Genomic DNA, 27,535 nt, shown 5'->3' on the forward strand with positions numbered 1-27,535 from the left:
TCACTGGGAAGTGGAAAGGCCATGAGTGATTGTGAGCAAGGCCTCTTGGTCTATGAATGGGCATACAATGGATTTGGGCAAAGGCACCACCTAGCAACAGCAGCCACCTACCTGATTCTCAAGCAGGAGAAGTGCATCCCAAAGTTGTGCATCAACTTTGCCAGGAAAGAGCTACCCAACTGAGAGTTGGGGAGAGAGTGAAATTCTCTTGTCTTTTTCCCGCTTTGCTTCCAAAGCGAAAAGGAAACCAGTGGTCATAGTACTTGGCTACAAAGTCCAACCAATAAACCAAAAGGACTGAACGTTCAAAAAATTATTTAGGTATAATGCTGCTTCTAATTCTCAGCATTCTTTTCCCCACAAATACCAATTATCCTCCAATATCACAAACATCTTATAAGAACAGTGGTTGAACTTGTTATTGTAGTACTGGATGATTTTGCAGAATTTTAGAACAGGAACTAAAACATTACTGTACTGTGCAGCATTCCCTTAGTAGTGTATCTCGGTTTTTGAGACATTGGGACACTGGCAATTTTCTAATGTATCCTGCAGGGCATTAACCAAGTGCCGATACAGCAGCGTGATAAATAATTCATGCAACTTGGCAAACAGCCGACACAAAGCAATGGGCATAAAGATCTTAACTTTACTGGCAGGACTTGTGCATTCAGCAACTGGAGTAATGGTGGGGGGGAGGAAGAATTCCTGCTACAGTTAGCATCATCTATGAAAGACTTTAGGATTAACATAGTTTGATTTTCTGCAAGTAATCTTCTAAATACTGTAACCCAAATCTCTAGCATCCACCATTAGTGCATGTCCAATTTTTCAACTTTCAATTTCCAAACATTAGGGGTGCTCAAAATTGACCTGCCTCAAGGATTGTAAAGATATTTTGGTTACTTTAATATAATTTACGGTAGATGTGCTTGGTAAGTAACTACATAAATATCATAACTTTTTAACATTTTGTTTGTTTCATTTACTATAAGGATAAATACTGGGCTCAAACACACCAGAACAACACATAGATATCTTGACATGAGCCATGATTCAAAGCTTTCTGCATTTTACCTCACCATACTAGAAGCATTCACACTAGTCATGGTAATAAATCTCTCCACTTTGGAAATTAAATTCTGCATTTCAGTAGCTAGCTAACAGAATGAGCTTTTCAAACTTAACTTATGGCTAGATAAGTTATTGCCAGCAAGGAATTATGCACACATAGAAAATCAACCTGCTGCATAAAGAAGGAGTTAAGCTGCATGTGAGGGAGGGGAGGAGGAAAAACATCAGGGCTTTTTCCTCCCTCTGTTTTGAGCCAAAAGACTTTTGGCCACTCTCTTCTGAACCCTGAGATTCAGAACATCTGTTCCATATTTACACAGCAATTCTTTCTAGCCTAACAACTGCTGGTTTCCCTCTTGCCAGTTTTAGCCTCCATATAAGCTAATGCTGTGGATCTAAATGCAGGGAAATGCTTAATGCCATGATACAGCACAAGGTAAATTTTACTACTGACCTTTTGTTTTTATAGCCTGCCCTTATACCAGATCGATAAAAAAGCACAACTGCAGTCCTCATTTTAAAGATAGAACAAGAAAAAAGATGGAAGGAAAAGTGAAAACAAAGATAAGGGGTCTTATTTTTAATTTGGTAAGGATTTTAGTTTTTCCCTCTGACATCTGGCAAAGGAACTATTGAATGACAGTTGCAAATAAAAGGAAACCTGGTAAATCTAGATTTCCTGATGGCCTTCCTTTCTTTCTAACAATAAAATATCTGATGACTAATTGTTACAAGAAAGACAACAAAGCCCAAAGCATACCAGATCACAGAAAATAGGAGGGGAAAGGATTTTAAGAAAATGCTAGCCTATGAAGGTTGTTTTCTTGCTTTCTTATAAACTGAATGTCAACTATATTGTACATGTTAAAATTATCAAAACATTTTATCTATTCTACATCTATTAATATTTATTTTTAAAAACTATTTTATAATTACTGTTTCTCGGACAACCCCTTTGCAAATAGCAATAAACACACTGCTTATTACAATCCTTCTAAGATGCCAGGTATAACATGCATTTAAAAGAGAGTTGGGAGGGCAGGAAAAATAACTTGCACCAATACATTTGTCTCAAAATCCCAGATAATACATTCTTTACAGGATTCTTCCTATTCAGAAACTGTAACCTTCCTACTGCAAAGAATGGAAAAATGTGTCCCTCTATTTTCCAGTGATGAAAAACAAGCAAAACGACAACTCTTCATCTACTTCCACTTGCTTTGGCTTTTCCTATGAATATTTTGTTTACAAAAATAAAACTTTCAATTATACCTGGGTTGTTGTTGGTTTTTACAAAATTTTTATGTGGAACTAGAGGAGGGTCCCCTCCCCCCACCGTAGGATTTCTTCCCTGTAAGACACCCCCATCCTCACATTCAATACTAATCATCACTACAGGGAGCAGAATTTCTAAATCACATATGGAAAAATACTAGAAAATTCTCTGCCACTCATAGCTCAGGTGCTGTGATGGCAGGGAGAGTGTTAAAACCAACTGCTAAGCCAAATAGTGAGACAGTTTTTATTCTTAACTGATCATTGCTTACTCAGAATTCTGGTTGGCTGATAGAGTGGCTGATACGTTAACAACAAATGGAGGAATTGGCACCTTTTTCTTACCTTAGCACACATCCTCTTTTTCAGGGGCCTTTAGATTTGACCTGCCAGTTTAGAGAAAATTCTCTCAGAGGACCAACCTTATTCAGCAGACTCTCAAAGATTGCTACAGAAACATAAGAACCTCTCTGTTTGACCTACCTGGCTCCTCTATAAAAGCTCCCTGTTAGCCTGCTTTTTGTGTATAATTCAGGGGAGCTAACATATGGGGCCATAAGGAACCTAAACTATTTGCTGAAAAAGACACAGAGATGCAGATCAAAGCCAAAGCCATCCCATGTGCTGAAGGACAAGTGGCTAGAGAAGGTTCTGCCCTACTAACACAGTGGAATTTAGAAGTTTAGCAAAGGTGTGATGGTAAGCAAGTCATTCAATTTCCTGCTAGCAAACTCCCTTTGTGTAGGTCGCTAGAGTTTAGTACGGATTATGAGAAACTTCGCAGGAAGACATTGTTTCTGTTACCGTCCATAAGCAAAATGGGGAAGGGGGAGAGAGGATGTCACTTGAACAAAAACTGCCTTGATTTTGAAAAACCAAGAAATGTTATTTGCCTGAACAAATTCATTTTAGGTTAATGAAGCAGGCTGTGCTTTCTTCCACCCCTCTTTCCAACTCTTGTCTTGGACAAAAGCCAGATGAGAGAAACTGACTCAGATGCTGGGAACCAGGGGAATTTGTTGCCTTTTGTCCAAAGGGACCTTCAAAAGATTTGCAACTGTGTAGGAGAAGAGAACTGGTCATACAGTTGATTCATCCCTCCCAAGAACCCACGCCAAAGTATCAGGAACTTAACTGGCACATGAAAAACATTACAGGCAAATGAAGCAGGCTGTGTCCATGTTACAATAAGATAAGCATGAGTGAGAAGATTTCCCACTAGGCCATCTGAACCCATCACTCAACCCACCCATTTAGTGGAACTGATTATAGTGGGATGCATTTAGTACCACTTAGTGGAACTAGAATTACATCTATCAACGGTTGGAACAGGGATTAGTGCATGAATTAAAAGCACATTCGTTAAATGAGAGCAAGCATCACAGCTTGCAATGCCTGGTATTATCTCTCGAACTAGAGATTCTGGGCATTTCATCATCCTCTCTAGGGAATCCTGATAGATGAGATTATAAATTTCTAAATGAATGATCAGCACTCCTGCCGAACTACAATTCCTAGGTTTCTTTGGGGAAAAGTAAGCCAATTACATGAGGCACAAAAAGTTTATAATACAGGGCTGTCTGGAAAAAAATGTTCTGATGCAAGACATTGTTCCTGGAACAGTACCTATGAGCTGTGATCTGTGGAACATGTTGTCAACTAGTGATTACAACATGAATGAGAGGTTTGGTGTCCTTCATTCTGCCTTCATGGACGAAGGGGGGAAAACAAGACAAAATTAACAGGTAAAATGGCTTTTTTGTACATGATTCGATTGCATTTGTAGATTACTCCCTTTGGTTGTTTTACAGAAATTATAGCAATCTCCAATATGATACTATATTCAAATATAATAATTTGAATTCTGGAACATAGGATGCCCACCCAATAATTATCAGCAGTTACAATTGTGAATGGCGGGTAATAGAAAGAGCTCTTCCTCTACAAAGAATGGAAGAGAACCAGCTGATTTTTAACTCATCCTTAAATTATCTAATTATGGAAGACTAGAAAGACACTACCAAATTATTTAGTGAGGTTTAAGATGGAAAAGGACTATAAAGAACTTTAAATAGATTTCTCCAAACAAGAGAATCAGGCATAAGGTGCTCAACTCTTTTCCGCTTGGTGTGTTCAAGCATAGGCTTAATAATACTGTGTCAGGAGTGCTTCAATTTAGATTTCTGCACTCCACAGGAGATTATCTTGATAATTCCTTCCAACTCTAGATAAGGTTTAAAGTAGTGGTAGTACTGAATGATGCACATTATAGCACAGTAATCATAATTTTTAAAAGCCAAAATTCACCCTTATACTAATAGCAAATAGTCTAGGGAGAGACTGACTAGGAAAGAGATCTTGGGGTAGGGATGAAAGCTTGATGAAAACTTTAATTAGGCTATTCTGGTAAAGGCACTTTTCATCTTGAGAAAATATTTCTTTTAAAAAATGTCATATTTGGAATACTATGGAGAGTGATGTTGAGCAAACAAAAATAAAGAAGTAATTAAGTCATTTTCCTATGGAAAAAAATTGCCAAATTTAAGCTTCTTTGCTTAGAAAAGAAAGGTATAAAATTGGACAAGTCATTGAAAAAATAAAAATAAATTCTTCTTCCCATCATTAGATCAAGATCACATCATATAAGTGAATCATATAAGTTGGGAACATACGGTAGTTCTCCAGAAATCATCATACTTGGGAGTCCTGCTTGCTAGGGGTTGCAAGATATTTGCTTTATGACAAAGAGTAACAATAGCCTGTCTATTAGTGAAGTGTAGTCATTTCTCTTGACTATGTCTATCCTAATATAAGTGTTGTCCTCCCTAGAGAAAAACTGTTTCACAAAGTAGGCCATATGGACATACTCAATTTTGCAATCCTACGTTGTATTTAATTAAACCCTGCCATTACTGTGTGGCCGATTTTTTCAGTACTGTATCAATTTTACAATAGAAAGGGGATGGAAAGTATATGAATACTGACCTGGGTTTTTAAAAAAAAAACAGTTTAGCAATTTTTTACACCTATGGACATACTGTCCAGCTCAGAGTGTGTCTACCCTACGCCAACAGGTGCAGCTAACACCATTCATGATGAGGACCGGGATTGCACTTATTCCCCATGTACAAGTAGTTATGCGACCCCCCCAGTGGTCAGCGTCCAACTTCTTAGAGGGACAAAAGGAGTTTAGCCACCTGAGATTGAGCAATAACAGGTCTGTGATGCCCTTAGATGTCTGGGGCTGCATGTGCATTACGCTGTATTGAATTCTGTTAGGTCAAACAGGGCTGGCTTCTGCCAAGGACACCTCTGACTTTTCAGCATTAATGGATGGCATCTCTTGAATGCAATCTGATTTAGTCACAGAAGGAGAAATACTCCAGTCACTCATTCTAAACTAAAGAGCTAGAAGTCTAGAGAAAAGAATTATGGGAAAGCTTTGTAAATCACTTAGTTTTCTGAAGTAAAAGTGGTCTAAAATTCATAAATAAATAAAAGAAGCTTAAGGATGCACTACTGCTTTGCTAAGGGGGAAGTACGGAAAACAATGTGCATTTTAGAACTGCTTGACACAGCAGCAGACAAACGGTTGTTTAATCAAAACATAGCTAAGGTCACGAGGTGTCTGAGATAACAACGAGAGAAACAAGGAAGCCTTCATCGCTGTGCTTCACTGTTCCCAGCTGCAGTAGCAGCAGCTTGATATTTACATCACTGTTGCACTTGAGCGGCATTGATAGTAGCTATGAGGTAAAAGTAAATTTAAAGTTATCAAGTCTGCTTCCTGACCTAATATAAGTGTTGGAAATCAAATATAATCTGTGAAAATATGAACACCTGCTGCACTTTTAATAAATGATGTTGAAAATGGACATTACGCGGTGACAACAGCAACAGCAACCAGTAACAATGAAGCACCCACAACTTTCCCAAAATTCATCCCTTGGGAGTCATGGATCCCAGACACATGGATACATTCTGTAAATCAGCCCATTTGGAGTACCTTGGTTCAAAAATTGTGCCTATGATTTCATCCAGTTAAAGATCATGACAACAAGAATTTTAGTAGTATCTAGATGTGCCCTAAGATTCTAAACAGCACATTAAAGCAAAGTTAAGGAAATCATACCAATGTTTCTATGTGGTAGACAAATTATAAAGCATTTGCTAATTAGTTGAAAACTAATTTGCATTCAATCGTCCCGTTTAAATTCCCTCCTATCACATCCAAATTAAATAATAGCAGCCAAGGGAATCTAAATAGGGTGTTTGCTCCTGTTTTAGCAAGGGGTAGGATTAAACAGATGAAGGTAGCTTTTCAAAAAAAAACAGTCAGCTTGTTTGCTGTTGAGACCTAAAATTGGAACTCGGTTAGCAATTTGTATGCTGGTATGTCTTGTCCTTCCTTTTGTATGAAGTGGAAGAGCAGGCAATGACCTCAGTGGCAATCAGGAGAACAGAAGCCTTTGAAACGCGAATTTACAAAAGATAACTTAAAGTATCATCACTTGAATGAATCCTTCAAAGAAAGAAAAGTGATTGGAAAATTGCAAATGTTATCAAGGAAATGAAACTGGGATATTTTAGAATACATATGCAATGAGAAGTATTTCCTACCTCAATTAATTACACAAGAAAAAAATTTAAAGAGAAATGAAGTTTGGCTTTAAAAAAAATTGTATAGAACATGAATTGACAAAAATACAAAGTTCTAGTTTTGGACAGTAACATCGAAGAAACAGTATTGATCATTACCGATATCTCCACACAGCTTTGCTTAATGCACTCCACAAACGTCTATTTCCCTTCTCAAAATATAAGATCATTCCATTCTAACACATATATAATAAATTTTAAGACACGCTTTTCAAACTATTTTTCATTAGGAAGCCACAAATGTTGGCTGACCTTACTAGCTTGACCAGCCTAATTTTATTTATGAACAACACTGATTTCTTGTTTGCCTCTTCCTCCTCTTTGTAGGAGTCATATGCCTGAATCCACAAAGCATTTTACAGGTATTTTGAACATAGTACAGTGAAATATAATATGAAGCCAGAGATAAGAAGGGATTATTGTTCAGGGAAAGAGGATTAAATATATCAACCTTTCTTCAAAATATAAAAGATTTCTATTCTTGAATTAGCTATTGAAAGATAGTACACATGAACTAGATTTCCAAACAGTCTTTTTTATTTGCTCAGTTTTACTTTGCTCAGTTTTCTAATCCATTGCTTTCTTAATCCACGTACTTTTGATTTAGTTTGAAAATTTGCGAACTTTTGCTCATTCAGGCCTCATAACTGATTTATTACATTATGATAACCAAGGATATCAAAGTTGTACCTCCAGGTTTCTTCACTGTTTTGTTGTTCTTTAATACCAGTAACAGCATATCTTGAAATAGAACGTCTCTAATTATTTTGTACTATTCTGAAATAGTATTTCCTAAATGTGTACAGACAAATCCAAATCCAGGGACCAAGGACTATAATCATACTGTTTGTTCCAAGTGGCATCCCTAAAGTGTAATGGAAAACGGTAGATTCCCCATACCTCCCAATACATCATTCACTTGCAGCTACTTAAACACAAAGAGTTGCAAGAATGGACAACTTATGAAAATAAATCATTAGCCAATTGTCATCATTAGCCAATTGCTAATCAGAGCCAATATATAGCAAACATATTAGAAGAAATGAGTATCCATAGCAAACTGCCTGCTTGAACAACAGCAGCCATTCAGAAAAGTTGTAGCGTAAGTTTTGCAGTGAAGCCACTAGAACAGCTTCTCAAAATCAAAAGCAGGCAGTAGTAACAATCAGAGGCATTTTGTATTCAAAGAAGAATCTCTCTCTCTCTCTCTCTCTCTCTCTCTCTCACACACACACACACACACACACACACAAAAACAATCCCATTGCTTCTCTCACCTCCATCACAGAAAGGATTCAAAGCTTTCAGCATTGAGAGATACAAGTGGTTCTTCTATGTTCTTCCAGAAAATATTCTGTATCCCAGATGAATATGGAAATAGTAAACAGGCACACAAGAGCCTTGGCAGACACACGAGCTCTCATTTTTGCTTCTCAAGCACCCAACACGAAGCCCTTTTTTGCCTCCCCACCCCACCCTGATCAATATAGCATTACAGGGCATCAGTTTCTGGTTTCAGTTCCATTTTGTGAAAAGCAAGTCAATCCCCAGGCAAGAGGCTGAAAAAATTTATATTTGCAGAGCCAAGCAGCCTACATTTCTGAATTGCAACTCCTAATAACTGTACAAATCATGAAGGATGCCTTGAGTTCTAGTTCAAAAACATATAGAATAATGCAGGTCACATTTGTCTATTCTACAGCTATTAAATTGTCGTGCCCCACAATTTCAAGCCAATACAACAAAATATAAGCAGTTCTTGGTTCTTTAGCAACTGTTCAAAGTTATGACGGATCCCTCTGGAGGTAACTATGACCCAATTCTGAAGTCCATCTAGTCCCCACCTGTGCAGTCATGTGACCACATGGTGGCTGCTCAGAAACTGGCCCGCACTTATGACTGCAGCATGCCACAGTCATATGACCACATTTTATAATGGTTTTGCTGAAAATCAATGTTTATTTCTGGTTTTTGGCAAAACCGGCCCATAGGGAATCATTGGTTCGCTTAACAACTGTGTCATTTGCTTTATGATGGCTGTCTTCACTAAGTGATCACCACAAAAAAGGTCGTAAAAAGGGTGAATTGCATGGATGATCCGACTTACAACCGTCATGACTTACAATCATGATGGACAGGCTCCATTACAGTCATAAGTTGAGCACTACCTATAAAACATACATTCATACACTTAATGCTGTCCACGAATTGTTGAGTGGCAAGGTGTCTCACAGTTCGGGCTGGGATGTACTACTGGAAGTTTATCAAAGGAAGTTAACAATATAAATATGTATGAACCCAATCTAGACAGTAGCCACTGTGACCAGAAACTCCCAATTCTAGACATGTCATTGTGTGAATCTACATGTCCTTGCAAAACTGTATACATATGTCTAGAGTCTTGTAGGTTTTCTCAGATGAAAACAAATGTAATAAACTTAGATGGATCTGTGGCTGGCTCTTTGTAATTTAAAAATTATTCACATCAGGTAAATGTGCCTATGATAAATTGCATTTTAGGTTTTGCTCCATTTTAAAAACTCTTCATTTTCTTCTATTTAGACACAGAGAAAGACAGCTTGAATCCGTTACTAAGGAAGTAATTTGAGGCTCCTGGGACATGAGCAGCAAGAACTGCATAAACATTTCCAAAGAAGTATTTGCATTATTCTGTTAGAGAAAAAAATAAGTCAAATAACATTGCATCTGTAAAATCTAATTTATCATGGCTGAACCAGAGTCTGGATGTAATAAATTAATCAAAAGTAGCCATGAAAAGATAGATAGATAGATAGATAGATAGATAGATAGATAGATAGATAGATAGATAGATAGATAGATCTGTTTGGGAGGATGATACAGGCAGCGATATTGAAAGAAAATAAAACAAATCAGGCAATGAAAATTACATACAGTTAAAATACTTGCAGCAGTCATTTAAAAGGCAGTGTTAAGTGATAATACAAATATCCTGGCTTTTACTGAATATGTATCACTTAATTTTAAAAAGCACCCGTGATTTCAATTCAGGTAATGACAATACTGCATTTCTTTCTTTTTTCTTTTTATTTTTTCACCAAAAAAAACATAATACAAATAAAACATCTTTTTTTGAAAATAGCATGGTCCCGGGTTATCACTTCTTCATACAGACACAAACTCAATTTCATGCTCATTTTTGTGTTCTATTCAATATCTTATTACTATTTTACATTTTCTACATAGTTTTCCCCCTCTTTGAATTTTCTCAACTTCATTTTGATTATCTCATCTCAATTCAAATCATTATATTTATACTTTTGTCTGTCCTGTTTCAATTTCATATTATCTTGTCTCATTAAGCAAATTTTCCCCTGTAGTTACTAACTGGAGTATGACACCTTTATATCTTTTAATTTTATCCATTCAACTCTTATTTAAGCTTCAATGTATACCTTTAAGATTATAACATTCAATATAATACATAACTTCCAATTGAATTCTGCTTGGTACATTCTTAAAATACACACTATATTCTTAAAAAAAGATTATATATATATGTAAATGAAGCACTCATTCAATTCCAATTCAATTCTATCATTAATATTCATTAAAATCTTAACATCTTTAACATTTCTTTTCAATTAAATATCATACTTCCTTGGGAACACTTGTAAACTTTCCATAATTAATTATTTTTTCCCCCATATTTCTCTTCATTTATATTTTATAAATCATTCATAATAATTAAAATGTTTCCATCCTTTCCTAATTTAATTCTCTCATTCACTTTATTTCATTTATTTATTAACAAACATTCCACTAGATTACGATAAATATTGTATCCATCATTTTAATCATATTTTCTAAAATAATATCTATTTGTAATATAACAATACTATCTTATGTACCTTTGCAGAATCCCTTTTACAATTAAGTTTTCACCCATTATCTCAAAACAGGCTTATACTTTCAATTCTTATACCTTTTCCCTGTTTCTCTATATCTTGTTTCTGTCCTTTATAACTTCTTTTCCTTTCCTTCTTCCCCCTCTTCTTCTCCCTCCCCTTTTTAGCCCCTTGTCTCTCTACTTCTAATTCTCTCTTCTGTAATCCCCTCTTCTGTTGCTTTCTAATATTATACTTATTTTTCAAACTATTCTTCTTCTTTTTTGGTTGTTTATTCAAATCTTAAACTTTTCATTCTCTTTCCCCCCTTTCCTTTTTTTCCTCAACATAAAATTACTTGATCATTAAAGATGGCTTCTTCTTTGTCCCAATCTTCTTGTTTTGCAAGTGTTTCTTGTTGTTTCTCATAGTTCCAGATTTTCATTTCTAAGAGTTGAAATACGAAGCCAAAAGAACCTCTCCCTTCTTGTGCATCTTCTTTGTACTTTTTAAGTTCCATTTTCAGTTCTTCTAAAAGTGGTGCCATTTTAAACACTTTTAAACAACCACCCAATTGATTTTAGTCATTTAAATGCAATAACCAAAAATCCAAAGATCACCAAATAATCCAAAGCTGTTTCTTCTTGCTTTTTTCCACTTTCTCTTCCTGGGGTTCTAATATTTTGTTGCCAAGTTTCAGTTAAAATGTATCTTTTAGGAATCTTGTTGAGGTTTCACTGTAAATTCCTTTTAGTTCCAGGCAGTCTCCTCCATTTTTCCAGATCCTGCCCTTTGATTCTTTTTCTCTCCTTTCCTGCTTTTAAAAGCTTTTAACTATCCAGAAATCTTTATTATCCCTTTGACATTTTATTTTCAGCTTAAATGCCTATTGATGTCAAAGTGGATTTTTTTTTCCAATTTCTTGCTCAAGTCTCTTGGCTGTCAGTATAGGGAAGGGGATAAAAAAAAACCAAATCCTTTCCCTTCCCTCTCTCCTTCTCTGCTTCAAAATCTTCTTTGGGAACAATGTTATTTTTTTTAATAGTTTAAATTCCAGGGTACCTTACGTTGTTGCTTTTGCAGTTTAACCCGGTCAACCAAAACTTTCTCTTCTTATCTTCCTCCTGCACATTTTTTTCCGGTCGAGTTCTTCTTTGAGGTGGCCATTTCTGACCACCGCTGCAACCGCCTTCAGGAAAGGGAGTAATGGCCAGCTGAGGAGGAGAGATGCATCTCTCCTCAACCCTGCTGGCAGTCTCCCCCTTCTTCACCACCTCTACGGGTGGCTTAGCCCCAAAACCAGCCGGCTCGGGGCGCTCCGGCGGCGAGCAAGGATCGAAACTGTGCACGATCGCAGTTTCGGTCTGTCGGCGAAGGAACTCAAACCAGAAGTCCCTGAATTTCTTGACAAAGTATATATAATTTCAGGATTGAATTTCCTTCTAAAATTCTCCCCACTCCCTCCCCCATGGGATGCCAATAACTCAATAGATTGAAATAGTCCTTTCCTATAAAGATAAATAACCAATAGTCCAAACCTGACCACTTTTTGGTAGCCTGCAGAAATTTTGCTGTGAAATTTAATGCCCCAAAATACAAACATAATTTTGGTAGAAGCAAAAAGAGGTCAGTAGAAAGGCTTATCACACATGAAAAGTTTTTTTTCCCAAATCACAATCTCTGAAAATCCTAGTCCCACTTATATATATAATGACATTGCTTCACTTGCTGCAGCCATTAGTTGCCCAAAAGTACAAAAATTAAAGTATGTTTCACTCCCTAAGTAGTTGTCAAGATTTTTGACATTGATTTCTCAGATTTGTGGAAATTGACCTAACTGTGCTATTAAGGGAAAAATATTAAGCACTGTTGATTAAATAAATTATGATAGGAGCAAAGTTGTCATCTGAGTCTGCCTGTGGTTTGTGTCTTTTACATGTAGTTTTTTTGTTACTGATGTAACTGTAGGGAGAACAAAGTCTATAACCGAAAAATAATGTCCACATTCAGCAACTGTCCTTGGCAAAATACTGAAATTATTTTAACTGCAAACTATAGATGCCAAATATCCTGTCATTTTCCTTTGTTAGTTGTCTTGTAGTTATTAATCTAGACACTAATCCAAAATTGATTAACTATATATAATTAGGTAGGCATCATAAATCCTCAAACTATATGGTAAAATCAAACCTGCTACAGACCAAACCGAGCATGATTGGTATTAATTCCATAATTTATCACAACATAACCAAGCAGGCTTATCAATAATTTCCTTCTTATGCAGGCTACTGTTCTACTTTATAGGCTACATTTCAACATTTGGAACTTATGTGTATTCCACAATCCTTGTGCATGTGTAGCCTGATGACGTGCAGAGGTTTTAAAATTTAGATACAATTTAGTCTACAGAAGACAAATGAGTTGTTCCATCATTTGTCAGTCAAATGTGTACAGGAAACTAAAAGCTACTCTTTTAAAAAGGGAAAGACTCTTTATAGCAAGCAGGTCCTGCTATTATTTTTACAGAAATGGTGGTTAACAACATTTGGATTTTTAGTTTCGCTGAGGTATCACCTGATTTGCTTGTTGACTTAAAAACCACTACAAAAAAGAATTTCCATCTTTGCTTATAAAGTATGTAGTCGATTTCATTCTGGTAATCTCCATCTGTCAATGTCCACATGTAGAGTCCTCTTCTAGGTGGTTGAAAAAATGTAATTGCTATAAACATTTAATATGCCTGGCAGAACTGTTATTAATCTGTTTCCTGCTTCATTCCATAAAGGCATCATTTTCTCATTATTTCAGATGTTACTTTACTTCGATTTTATTATTCCAGTCTCCTATAATTAGTAAGATATATTTCTCCAGTGTTGTATCTACAAGATGCTGCAAATTGTTACAACTGTACCAACTGTATATGCTCTGTATCTGCTGTTGAAACATAGGTTAGGGTCACACTAATATTCATTGGTTTGCCTTGAATTTGATTACATCATTTTGGGGATATTTTTAAGCATTGTCTTTGATATTCCTTTTTAAAATAATGAAGGCAACTCTGTTTTGTTTTCAGTAGAAGAAGCTCCTCTGTGACTCATTTTACTCCATTTAAGTTTACTAATTCCCTTGACATTGATTCTGAATCTTGATTCATGTGTCAGCTTTGGTTTTCCCAGATGTGCCAGTATAACTACTCTAATAAAAAGAAACTTTGAGAAAATGCTTGTCTCTGTGTTTTTAATTGGAGTTGGGTTTTTCTGGAACCCTGACATTATGGTTCTAACATTCTATATACCAGCAGTAGATATACCTTTGCAATACTGAATGTTCTTTTGCCTCTGGGCTCACCAGCATCTATGTAGATGACATCAATATATATCCTAGTGTCTCTGTTTGGAATTATACTTAAGAGCTGAAACAATTCTCACTGAATTCTATGGTATTTACTACTAACTTCTCCAAAATTGCTGCCACTTAGATGTATAGGTCAACTTAAAAAGGTCTGAGATCAACAAGTCATTTATTTTAAAAAAACAGCTGTAATACTAGAAATTTAGTTTTGAGCAATGCTACTTAAAATCTCCTCATTTATAGGAAGAAAAAAGTCTAAAAGTAAAAATGTATTATCCTTAACAGCACCATGAAGCAGTATGATTTGAATGTTAAAAGCAACATTAGATGTTCTTTGTCATTCTACTAAAAATTTATTGAATGGAATGATTTCATTAAAAACAGCACATGAATTGTGATAACTGCATGGATTTTCAGACCATCTCAATACTTACATCCTTGGTTCAGATAGGCAGTCCACTGTTGAAGTGAAGGAAATGCATTACCGTTCAATGCATTACCAAGTTTCCAAAATACTTTTGATTTTGAATAGAAAATAAACAGATAATTGCTAGCCACACTTAGTATCAATCTAGGATGAAGAAGGGACACTGTTCTTTATAACCACGCAGAAAACCTTACTCTAAAATATTTATAGACAGTGACTTAAGCCTTCAGATAGCATCAAAATGAGATTGGCAGCAAATAAATCTAATAAATAAAATGCATCTTATCTGCTTTGGCCAATAGTTCAATTCCATGTTTCGGATTTACATGTTTATACAATATGCACATATCTTTAATAGTTTACTATTTACTATTAATTCAGACAAAAAGAAAAGTGCATGGCAGATCCCTGTCTATATAAATATTAAGATAGTTTCCAAACCTAAGCCTTGGCGTTAAATTAAAAAAGAAGAAATGGCATTAATGCCAGGCAGTGTTTTTTTAAAAAGAAAACAAAATCAAATGAAACTTGGTGTAATCTAGGCACTTCCTGGATATTAATGGTAATTCAACGAAGGTAGGGCTATCATGTTTACAGCAGTAAACAGTAAATTAAAGGTAGAACTGCAATCAACAGTCAACATACTCCCAGAACAGGGCTTTAAAACGATTATTTGTTGAACAAGCTGTAATGACTTGGTTCCCATATAAATCTATATTAAAGTAGGGGCTTCATACATCATATTATCCAAGCCAAACAAATCATTTTGTGGCTTATTTTTATGCATGACACAGCCAATATCTACAAGGCAGCTTCTAAGCTGGCCAGCCAAAAAGTAATGGCTTTCAGCTAAGGGATCCTAGGCATCTATAGAATAAACTATAAACATAGCAAAGAACTCTTAGTTCTTCCCCATCATAACAATTTCTGGGAGTTGCTGGACAGAAATTAAAACAATGAAACTACTTAGAATCAAGTTTAATATTGATATAGAAACATATTAACTGAGCTGTTCAAGGTTTCTCTGGGAACTTGATCAGAAAAGGAGATAAATTAACATCATTTGCAGGATTTCTCCTTTCAGATGGACTGTCAGAGACTTTCTGACTATCGACAGAACACCCTCTTTTCCCTCCCCATTTTGATTCTGATGCTTCAAATATTTTCACATGCACTTTTTTTCTCTATGCCATATAAGTTTTTTCCACATGCACTTTCTTTTTCCTAATTTGGGGAACAGATTTGGAGAAGCAAAAGCCAACAGCCTTGCAACTCCAAAGAGGAACATTTGAATCTTTCCATTAACTTAACCTGAGTTGTTTATATAAAAAGAAAAGCTTTTCTCCTCAATGAATAAAATAGATTCAAGCCTTGTTCAAACCAGCGGTTACAAACTACTGCTATCAGGCTCCTTTGGAGAAAGTTCCAGACAGGAACAGCTTCCATCCATAGCACAATCACCATGTAACTGTAACACTAGTACACGCTTGGTAGTCATCACTTCAGATTGTTCAACCAACAAAATAAAGAACGCAATAATTTGACTTTCCCTCCAAATCAAGAAAAGGTTTGGCTCCAGTGAACCAGGCCAACAGTCTTACATTTAGTTCATATGGAGAAACATATACACAAGCCCTAAAGTAGCAAATCCAAGGAATGCAAAGAGTTGGAATCATTTATCTTTCACATAAAGAAAATAAGAACTCTGAACTCTCTTAGTATTAGTTAACCACTTTGAGGGAAGGGGAGAAGCATAATGTTCAGAGGTACACAAAACGATTCCGCATACAGACAGGAGGTTGTACAACTTGCCTTGTGGTGTAACCAGAACAATCTGGAACTGAACACACTCAAAACCGTAAAAATGGTGCTAGACTTTAGAATAAACCCTCCCATACTACCACCTCTTACAATACTAGACAACACAGTATCAACAATAGAGACCTTTAAATTTCTAGGTTCCATTATATCACATGACCTAAAATGGCACCTAACACCAAAAATGTCATCAAAAAAGCACAACAAAGAATGTTCTTTCTGCACCAACTCAGAAAGCTCAAACTGCCCAAGGGGCTGCTGATAACAGTTCTACAGAGGAATTATTGAGTCTATCATCTGCACCTCTATAACTGTTTGGTTTGGTTCTGCAACCCAACAGAACAGACACAGACTTCAGAGGATAATTAGGACTGCAGAAAAGACAATTACTACCAACCTGCCTTCAATCGAGGACCTGTATACTGCATGAGACAAAAAGAGGGCTGTGAAAATATTTACAGACCCCTCACATCCTGGACATAAAATGTTTCAACTCCTTCCCTCAAAATGATGCTATAGAGCAGTGGTCGGCAACTAGTAAGCCAGGGACCACTGTGGCCTGTGCAGAGCAATGTCACCCCCAAAGCACCCCCCCCAAAGCAATTAATCCAGGCTGCGCAGGAAGACAAGGCTGTGCCGCCCACATGGCCCGTGGGAACACAAGTCTTGCATCACTTGCATTGCGAACAACACAAGGTAGTGAGGGGAGGGACGAAAGGGCGGAGGGGGGGAACTTGCCTCCAGGCTGCTTCTTTCTTGTTCTGCTTTGGGCTGCACACAAGGAAAGCAATAAAAGTCTTTCTTTCTCTCCTCCAAACTTTGCCAGAAATGAGTCTTTGGGACCCTGCAAGGCATCCTGCTCCAAGAGGCTGCGCCAGTGTGACAAGTCTCACAAAGACTCATTTCTGGCAGAGTTTGGGGGGGGGAAAGAAAGACTTCTGCTGCTTCTGCTGCTTTCCTTGCATGAAGCCAAAAGTCTCTCTCTCTCTCTCTTACCCTGAGAATGAAGCTGGAGACGGTATCCTGCAATCCCAAATAAAGAATGATTGATTGGTAGGAAAATGGAGTGGGGAATTTTCCTGCAGACTTTTTGGGGATTTTCCCAGGGTCTCTGGTCTGCGGGATTTAAAATTATGAGTTTGATAGTCCCTGAGGTCCAAAAGGTTGGCGACCCCGCTATAGAGCATTGCACACCAGAACAACTAGACACAAGGACAGTTTTTTCCCGAAAGCCATCACTCTGCTGAACAAATAATTCCCTCAACACTGTACAACTATTTACAAAGTCTGCACTACTATTACTGTTAATCTTTTCATCACTCCTTATCACCCATCCCCTCCCACTTGTGACTGTATGACTGTAACTTTGTCACTTGTATCCTTATGATTTATATTGACTGTTTCCTAATATGATTTGATTGCTTATTGTACCCTATGACTATCATTAAGTGTTGTACCTTTTGACTCTTGATGAATGTACCTTTTCTTTTATGTATACTGAGAGCATTTGCACCAAGACAAATTCCTTGTGTGTCCAATCACACTTGGCCAATAAAGAATTCTATTTTATTCTATTCTATTCCTCTGAAAGATACAACTATCCAGTTGGCTATTGTGCAGCATCTAATGTACAGAATTATATGGGAACTCAAAGCATAGAAACATATTCTATTTTGCTATTGAAACAGTAAGTCTGATCATGATGCAACAGCATATTCCTTTTGGACAAATTCTGTTTTTCAGCTTCCACATGCTATAGGAGTGGCTCCAGAGGATCAGCACCATTAAAGCTATTAAAAGAGAGCTTTCATCTGAATACAGAAATGGCACCGCAAAGAATACTGTATGAGACTGCAGAAAAGAAATGAAAGCAAACAATAAGGGATGCAAATGATGCTTTGAAGGAACCTAACATTAATAACATTAAGATCAACAATGAGTTATTTAAATAAATTAACAGAAAAATTACTAAGAACATTGGAAAGCTGGATGATATAAGACTCAAAATAGATCTAAGAAATAGCTTAAATGAAAAGTTAATGCCTCAAATGTATCTTTGTGCAGAAGACTAGGAAACATTTTCAGGAATGAAATACTATATATGAAAACGGGGCAAATTGATTTTGAGGTTGATGAATATGATTGCAAAGGGATCTTCAAGGCATGAGAAAAAAGATGGTGGTTTGCAATCCATTGACCAGGACAGAAAATCTGAATGGCGTGTGAAAAACAGACAAGGGAAACTTTCAGTTGTTAACAACCTTTTTTTTGGATGGGTTGCCACCATCTAGGTCAAGAAGGCAGAACTAGGCAGCTTCCCTTGTAAGGAGAACAGACAAATTACCAAGAATGTAAAGCTCTTAACAGCTACTTACAGCCACAAATCAAAATTTTCAGAGTCTACTATTACCAGATTTATTAAAGTGGAAAAGGGAATTAGATTACAGAAATACTGGCAACTGGATATATTTATTTAGCACCCAAATTATCTTTAAATTCATTTCTTGACATTCTCTTTGATGACCTGTTATGCACTGGGAAAATATCTACCTGTGCTCGTGATACAGGAAGAACATACAGATAATTTCTACTTGTAATATTCTTTTCCTATCCTCTTTCACAGTCTCTTAGCCAGCCATTACAAGCATTTTGACAAAATAAATGAAAATCTCCTGAGCAAACTTATTTCAATTATGAAAGATTTTTTAATTGGATCAATAATTAGTAACCAGTAAGAATGCAAAGTGTAAAATAAATGGACAATAGAGTTCCCCAGTGCTCCTTAATTGTTCATAAATGATTTGCAATTCAAGGTAAGCAGAAGCTATATTTTCTAACACCAATTAATGTAGGATGATTAATGAGACAACAACAATTCCCAAATGATCTCTCCACATTGGAAGAATTTAAAATAAATAAGCATAAAATGGCAAACATATAAACAAGTACAATTGGAAGCACAAAAAATCTAACTTGTGATTGAACCTGGTAGTGACTGTTCAGATCTTGCCATTCCTATAGATAGCTCAATAAAATACTCATTCAATGCACAACTGTTGGAAAGAAGGCCATTAAAAATTAAAATGTTCATATTGTGATGTTATAAACAAGTGCTAGATGCAACCACACTTTGAATAAGTAATACAGTTCTGGTTGCATCTCAAAAATGTTATGTTAAATTGTGCTTGAATACGTGGGGAAAAGTTCATTCAATTTGATATCCAAATCCCAGATCATTACATAAACTTGTACAATGAGAGGTTCAAGACAGAAGAGTTGTCACTGTTCATATTGCCAGTATGTGATAGAGAATTCTAGTTTACAAACCTAAACTGTGAAATTCATTGCTGCAAGATGTAGAGATGGCCACCAAATTGCTTGGATTTAAAGAGTATTAAAAGAGTATTATGACTACTGTACCATAAAAGTGAGTACTGTATGCTATTAAGCATGATGATTACACATTATTTCCAAGATTGGAGACAGCACAAAGAATTTAGGCAGAAATTCCTAATTTCTAATTCCTAATTCCTAGTACAACCGCATTTTTGTATTGCTTGTGCAAATCTCAAAGGCATTTACTGGCTGCTCTAGGAATAAAATGCTGGACATCAGCCTCTTCTATTCTTATGGCTCTGTGCAAAGAGAATAAATTCATGAATTTTACCATTATATGATAGATAATATTTTACCATCATATTATAGATATTATAGATAGAAATGTAAACTGCCTCTGTCAAATTTTGCTAGTCATAAAATCAATACAAAGATTTAGACAAAACTATTCACCTATCATGAGAATAACACTGCATAAAAAATGAAAAATGAATGCCGTTCATCCCACTGTGAGATATATCGCTCTTTGCATCTGCTGCACACTGCGTAACCTGTACATTACAGTTCAATAATGACACATTAATTCTACAAAAAAGGTAAGACTGAAGAAAACAAAGTAAGTATTGCTCTCTCTTAAACTTTTTCTCTAGCATTTGATGAAATGTTTAAAGAAATCTAGACACAGGGACCTTCTAGCTATTAATTTCATATCAGACTTTATGGGAAAGGTTATTCAGAAGGTGACTCAACTGCTACTCCAGGTGGCCATGATGGAGACAGATGATATAGACCAGGAGTGTCCAACCTTGGCAACTTTAAGACTTGTGGACTTCAACTCCCAGAATTCTGGGAGTTGAAGTCCACAAGTCTTAAAGTTGTCAAGGTTGGACACCCCTGATATAGACCTTCTTCAGTTGAGTTTCAGGCTAGGACACAGTACAGAGGTAGCATTGATCATTCTCGTGGAACACTTCTGCCAGAACTAGAATAGGGTTAGTGCTATTGTCTTGGTTCTCCTTGATGCCTCAGGGATTTTTGATACTATTGATCTGGATTGCCTATTGGGAGTAGGGGTGAAGGTGGGAACTGTTCCATGGTAGTTCTGCTCTTTTCTATGTGGATAGACCCAACTGATATCAACAGTGAAGGAGACATCAAAGCTAAGGCTCTTAACCTGTGATGTGCCTCAAGCATCAATACTGTCATCACTTCTATTTAATTTCTACATGAAGCTATTGGGTGAGGCCATCTAATAATCTGAATCAAATATCAATAATATGCTGGTGATACCAGTTTTATGTCTTAATTCCAGGCCATCCTAGTGATTCTGGAATCTGGAGACTTCAGGGCTCTGAATGATACAGAACAGACTTAAATTCAACCCCAGCAAGACTGAGAGAGGATGGGGATACTTTAACTTCTTGTCCCAGAAATTTTCATCTTTAGTCCTAGATGAGTAGTATTTCCTCATTTGAGATGTGTATGTAGCTTAGGAATTTTCCTGGATTGTCAGAGCCTTAGCTTTAAGGGAAGGAAGGTCTTTGCACAGTTTCTTCTGTTGCACCAGTTGTCCTCACTTCTAGATTGGGGAGGCTCTCCCGATGGTCAGTCACCCTAGTCACTTCATGTTTGAACAATAACCATGTGCTCTACAAGACCACCTGGAATCTATAGTCCAGAATGTGGCAATGCAAACAGTAATAGTGTCACAATATATGCCCAGGTAATACCCTATTCCATGAAATGCATTGGTTGCCAATTAGCTTCTCAGGGCAATTCAATGTGCTGGTTACCATTTACAAAAATCCTTCAAGACTTAGAGCCTGGCTATCTGAGGGATTGCCTATTTCCAATAATTTCTACGTTTGTATGATTGGACAAAATTGGCATGCTTTGGGTCCATCAATTAAGCAAGGTCATCTGAGGATCATCTAGGACAGGGGTCCCCAAACTTGGCAACTTTAAGACTTGTGGACTTCAACTCCCAGAATTCTCCAGCCAGCCACAAGTCTTAAAGTTGCCACGTTTGGAGACCTCTGATCTAGGAAGTTTACTCTCTGGAAGAGCATTCCTGAAGAAATCCATATTGGTTTTTTTTTAATCAGTCTTTAAAATCAGTTTTCCTCCCATGTCTTAGATTTGGGTGGATAGTGGATTTCCTTTTGGAACCAATGTGGCTACTTTTTAAAATTATTTCCCATTTTTAATATTATACACTGCCCAGTGGCCCTCTATGTTTGATAGATATTTTCCCCATATATACCTTAACTGGCTATTAGAAGACATGATTTTTAGCTGTTAGTCAAAACCTGATATTCAAAGTCTCCCAACTTAACTTACATGAGGGGGGTCAATCAGAAGAACTTCCTCAAATGTGGATAATAAGCAAATATAGATTCTATTTTTAAAAAATTCCAGGTGTTTCTGCTTCTCTGTTTTTACTTTTTCACGGACTATTGACAACATCAGTCAGACCAGTTACAACTTTATCAAACCTTTACTCTGATTTGTGAATTTAGTCTTATGTCTTGCTGTCTTGTTGTTAAATCATATATTGATCTATCTTTAACCAATTGTATATACATTTCTATAAATAAAGTTAAGCAATGCTAAATTATTACAAATATACCTAAAACATTAATCCTTTAGCAATTGTCCTAAGCCTGGGATTTTTTATACATTAAATTAAGACAAGAAGGGGAAAAAATGAATGCAGAAAAACAAAACTTGATTTGATTCTAACTTAGTTGTAAACTAATATAGTAACATCTTACCTATAATGCTTTACAATAGATGGCTCTACAGTATTCTGAATCACAAAGTAACCAATCTTATTTTAGCCTGATTTGTCATGTGAACCCAGCTGATATGATTAGCTAATGGTTCCATTACATCATACAAATATAGAAAATAGGGTTAATGAAATAAACGAAGTGTTTCAATAAGCCATTCGTAAATGTATCGTGTGAACACAATCATTACATTAAAAATGCTTGGACAAACTACCCGCAGGAAAGAAATAGTACTTTATCCAACTGAAGAATGGAAAAATTTGCTACAAAATAAAATTAGATTAGGTTTTCACATTTTTTACTTACAAGTCTAGAAGGCACTGGTATCAAACTGTGAAAAGGGAGCTACCTTTTTTTTCTATTTGTCTCATTTAAAGACAAAGATCTAAACTAAATGTTACACATCCTCATGAGTAAATGGCTATTTTTTTCCAAATGAAAAACAAATCTTAAATATCACAATCTGGAGGTAAGAAATGTGAGTGCTTGTTTTTTCCCAGTCTCACTCATAAAATATCAAGATTTTACATCACATTTTTAAATTTATTCAATATACTGAAAGTCTACTTTTCAAAGATCTAACCTTAATAATAAAGCTTTCAGACAATAAAAGATATAAAAACATTTAAACATGTAAACTTTTACTGAAAAACTGTATTGTCATTCAGAAAGTAAAAGTACATTTAAAGTTTAAAGAACGTTATAAAACTTCTTTGAAGTACTTCTACTTTCTATTCCTCTGCAGCCAACTGCACAATTCTAAGTCTATTTTTTTTTAAAAAAAGATATGAATGCATTCAATTTAATGCCTTCAATTTAGCACATTCTCATATACCCTTGCATGTATTCATAATCTGAAGAGACTGAAATCCAGTTCGCAGCTCAAAACTGTTCTCTCGCTCTTTGTTTTATAGTTGTAATTTTTGCAATATTTTGAAGTACTTTGTCTAAAAATATTGTTCTTCATTTTAAACATCCAAGCTAAACAATATAAAATGCAATGTCAGGATAAAGCTTAATCCGATGTTTTGTCCCTTTTAGCTCAATAGACTGTTGACAGTACAAGGTAAGGGCTGACAGTAATGGATTTGATTATCAGCACCGTATCTTTAATAATTGAAATGTTGTTAGCTCTACAGACAAGTAAGAATGGTTTTAGCACATCGATTTTTAAGCTAGCAATGATCATTTAAACAAGCAAGCAACAAATCATATACCAGCCATAATTCTTATCTTGCAGTTTACTGTAAAGAGAACGGTCTGATGCCCATTCTTTCCAAAGCAGACTAATGGCCAAAAAACTTGGCCACAAAGCAGAAATCTCCATCCAGCAGTTCCAGAAAGTCTTTAAATATTCCAATCAACAGGTAGCCTTATATGCTGAATCCTTAAAACCCCATTGCAGGCCCATTCCACATAACAATGCCTCAATGACATTTGCCTAGCAAATGCTTTATTTCAGGAAATGGTCTGTGCATGTCTCCCTGATTAAAAATCTTACATCAGCACTTTAAACTCCTTTTTCAAGAGAACTCCCCAGATACCACAGAAAGAAAGAAAATAAATCCAAACAAATGAAAATAGCTTTATGACAGGAAAATAACTTGAACTGACAGCAACAATCATAAGAAAGAAAGCAAACATATATGTAAAGATAGGTTATTATATCTCTTTCAATATTATTCAGAGGGAAGGAAATGTATCATATATCCTAGCAAAAATCAACGGGAATTATATTCTATTCCACTTACTTTGCCTGCCCTAAAGTGGAACTTCTGAAGTTAAAGAAAGATCCCATTCAATTTTACCATTCTGGGGAAGAAGGAATAGAATTCCCAAGGCTAATGGCACTGACAGATTCAGACTCAGAAGCAGGTAAGAATAGCCAGGCTGAATCAGGCCAAATGCCCTTCGGATCAAGCATTCTGATATGCCCACCCTCCCAATCAGGTCCATACTAAAGGGAAATCCACAACAGGATTATGATGCGCTAGCACCCTCCAATTGAGGTTTCTACCTATTGATACCTATTGAGAGACACAGGGCCTCATAATACACAGTCATCATCATTATCCATGGACCTTTTTAATTGGTTTTCTTTTTTAAAGTTTTTCCAACTGGGATCCCCCATCTCCCACGGTTTGTGGTAGAGAATTCTGTAGTTTAACTGCACACTCCTTCAAGCAATTTCTTTTTCTGTCTGAATCTCAAAGTATTCAGTTTCAGGGTGGGGAGAATTCTAATATTAGGAGAACAACAACAATCCCTATTAAATCTCTTTGTACCGTGCCTAACTTCATATGTGCTATCAAGTCTCCTTTTGCTTAAAATCTAAAATGGTGTAGCTTTTTTTCACTGGGGTCAATCACTGAGCCTTTTGACTGCTCTAATTCCACAATATCCTCTTAAATGTCAGGACCAGAAGTATAAGCAGCATTCCAAGTATGGTCACAGCGACAGGAGTAGACAAAGACATTGCAGCATTTTCAGTTCCTTTTCCAACGATCCTTACATACATAGTGGGGAATTCACTCTTTCGCAGAAGCCATACATTGGATCAATGTTTTTGCCACAGGCTCAAGATTTCCTTCCTGATCAGATGGACATTCTTGCCCCCCAGCTAGTGAAACACGAATGGTTTGGCCAATCTCTTGTACGTGTTCTTACTTACACAGAACCTGCTTGTTCTCCTTTCCAAGGTCTTTTTTTTGGGGTGGGTGGGTCTCTTTTTCGTTTAACTATCCAAAATAAGTTAGTCAAGTTAACAAAACCTGGCGAACTTGATTACTCTCCTGTGAAATGTCTACTTCAACAGATCAAAAGAAATGAAGTCTTTAATTTGCTATCATCCCATCTAAAACCAGGCTTGTTTCTGTCCCTCTGACAGAAAGTAGTAACAGAGGGCCAGAGGTAGCAGGCAGGCACTCAGTAAGTTGACTGTCTTCTCTACACAGTCTCCTCTCAATCTTCCACCCAAGTCAGGAGGACATAGACACATATACCCACAGATATAATGTATCTGTTAATGGGCTTCCACGGGCAAAAGATGCTACTAACCAGTTTCCCTTATCAATACAGCAAAATGTTCGTGTTTATGAAACAGAGACCCCCCACACACACACACACACTAACAAGCAGCAAAAGCAGTCTAAGTCTTTGAATCCATAAGTCCCCCCACCCCCGTTTCCTCCTGGTTACGGAAGGATAAACATAAGCAAGCCGCGGGGTGAGGACAGTACCAGGATCGGGCCGCTCGCGCAGAGCCAGCCCGAATGCGGGGAATGGTCAGCAGCCCCCGTTCGCCACCGCTCCCGCCAGCTGGCAGGAGGAGCGAGAAGGGCACCGAGCGAAGTCCGAACCGGGTGCAAGAAGGCGTCCCGCAGCCGTTCGCATCTGTTGCTGCTCCAAAGGAGGCATGAGGTCGGCGGCCCTTTTCGACTCCTTCACAATCTCCGTGTGCCGGCTCTCCGGCCGAGATACAGGCAGGGGCGAGGAGCCTGGCTTCTTACCTGAAGCGACTCGTTAGCCATCTCCGCCTCTCGTTTCCCGCCAAGTCTCAGCTGGCTTCCTCCTCTTTCGCGTTGTTCCTGGGGAAGCGGCTGATCCCCGGAGCGCCCTTACAGCTCCAGCCGATCCGCCATCCTCTCCTCCGCCGCTGGTTGGCGGGGCGTATAGGGAGCCGTTGAGCCCCACAAGGGGGCGGTCCACCCACCCACAAACAAGCGGAGCCCGAGCGGACCAAAGGAAGGAGGACTACGAAAGCTTCACTTAAAGCTGCAGCTTTTGCTCCGGCGGGCGGGCAGCTGTCTTCAGTGGCGGCGATGGCTGCAGGAACAGCAGCGGCAGAGGCTCCGTCTCCCTTCGGCCGGAGTGCTTGAGTGGCACAGAAATGCCCTCCCTTCTCCTGACCCGAGTACAGTATGTGCCACTCGCTCTTATTGTTGCTGCGGCGTCGGCCGCGCTGGCTCGCTCCCTCCCAGCGCCCAACTTGCCGGGCTGGTCACGTGAGCGGGGGAGTTGCGAGCGGAGTCGAGTCGGTAGAAGCGGTGGGGCGAGGACGAGGCGGAGAGGCGATTGTGGCTGCGGCGAGCTTCGGGTGGGAGCTGACCTAGACGGCTGCAGGGGGCTACAGCTTTGCGGCTTGCTTGCGCCGCAGCTGCAAGAGCGGCAGCCGCGCGCTTTCTAGGCCGCCTTCTTTCCTTTTTCGGAAAGGAGAGCAAGAGGGAGGAAGGGCTAAAAGGAGGAAACTGGACCCCATTATTTTCCTTCGCTTGTGCTTCGCAGAGACTGGGCTGGGGGCAGCTCTTTTCTCTCCTCTAAGGACAGGGCGAGGCTGCTTTGGACATTGGGTTTTGGAGAGGGAGGCCTGGGCTTCCGTTTAGAGGCTCTCTCTCCCCCCCTCCCCTCCCCGCTGCAAGCCGCCTTTTCTCTCCGCTGCCTGCTCGCCAGCCCAAGAGTTGAAACCTGGACCTACCATTAGGAGGAAGAAGAATAAAAGAGCTATTTGAAGAGTGATTTTAAAAATACCTCAAATTCTGTTTAAATGTATTTTTTGGTAAGAAAAGCAGTTACGGACTTTTCTGCCCTAGAAAGTTCTCTTACGCGAGAAGCCCTGGTGGATCAGGTGCTGCTAGATGTGGGCGGCGGTGCAGTATTTGGGGAGCTACATTTCAATGTCGCTGCTACTCCTAACAGTTTTTCTTCTTTCTACAGATCCATAACAGAGGAGTTGCCACCCATTTTTTTTGGAACACCGTTCCACTTCCTTTATCGAATTCTTTGGTTGCACTTTATTAATCAAATGCCTCTCAGAGTAACTCAAGGATATATACAGTAGTGCAAAATGCAGCTGGAAAATAACATTGTGCCTGGAGTGCTGTTTTATTTGAACCATTAGGCCACCCCTGATTTCTCCCAATTTTAGCCCAGTCATACCT

At 37.7% G+C, this 27,535-nt stretch overlaps 1 protein-coding gene across 2 annotated transcripts in view; it reads right to left on the reverse strand.

Moving 5' to 3' along the window:
* Positions 1 to 26,699, reverse strand: part of PKN1 (protein kinase N1) — an 83,993-nt gene extending 57,294 nt beyond the window's left edge. Inside the window, exon 1 of one of the 2 annotated variants that reach the window (XM_087955603.1) lies at positions 26,108 to 26,699. In XM_087955603.1, the coding sequence (XP_087811729.1) occupies positions 26,108 to 26,128 (21 nt within the window). In that variant the 5' untranslated portion in view covers positions 26,129 to 26,699. The remainder of the gene's footprint in view (positions 1 to 26,107) is intronic. The other variant, XM_026676931.2, reaches the window with a different exon arrangement.
* Between the last annotated feature and the right edge of the window lie 836 nt (positions 26,700 to 27,535).

This window comes from Notechis scutatus, chromosome 2 (assembly GCF_049901735.1).
Source record: "Notechis scutatus isolate UNSWTSFEM ecotype Mainland chromosome 2, rNotScu1.2, whole genome shotgun sequence".
Classification (NCBI taxonomy): Eukaryota; Metazoa; Chordata; class Lepidosauria; order Squamata; family Elapidae; genus Notechis; species Notechis scutatus.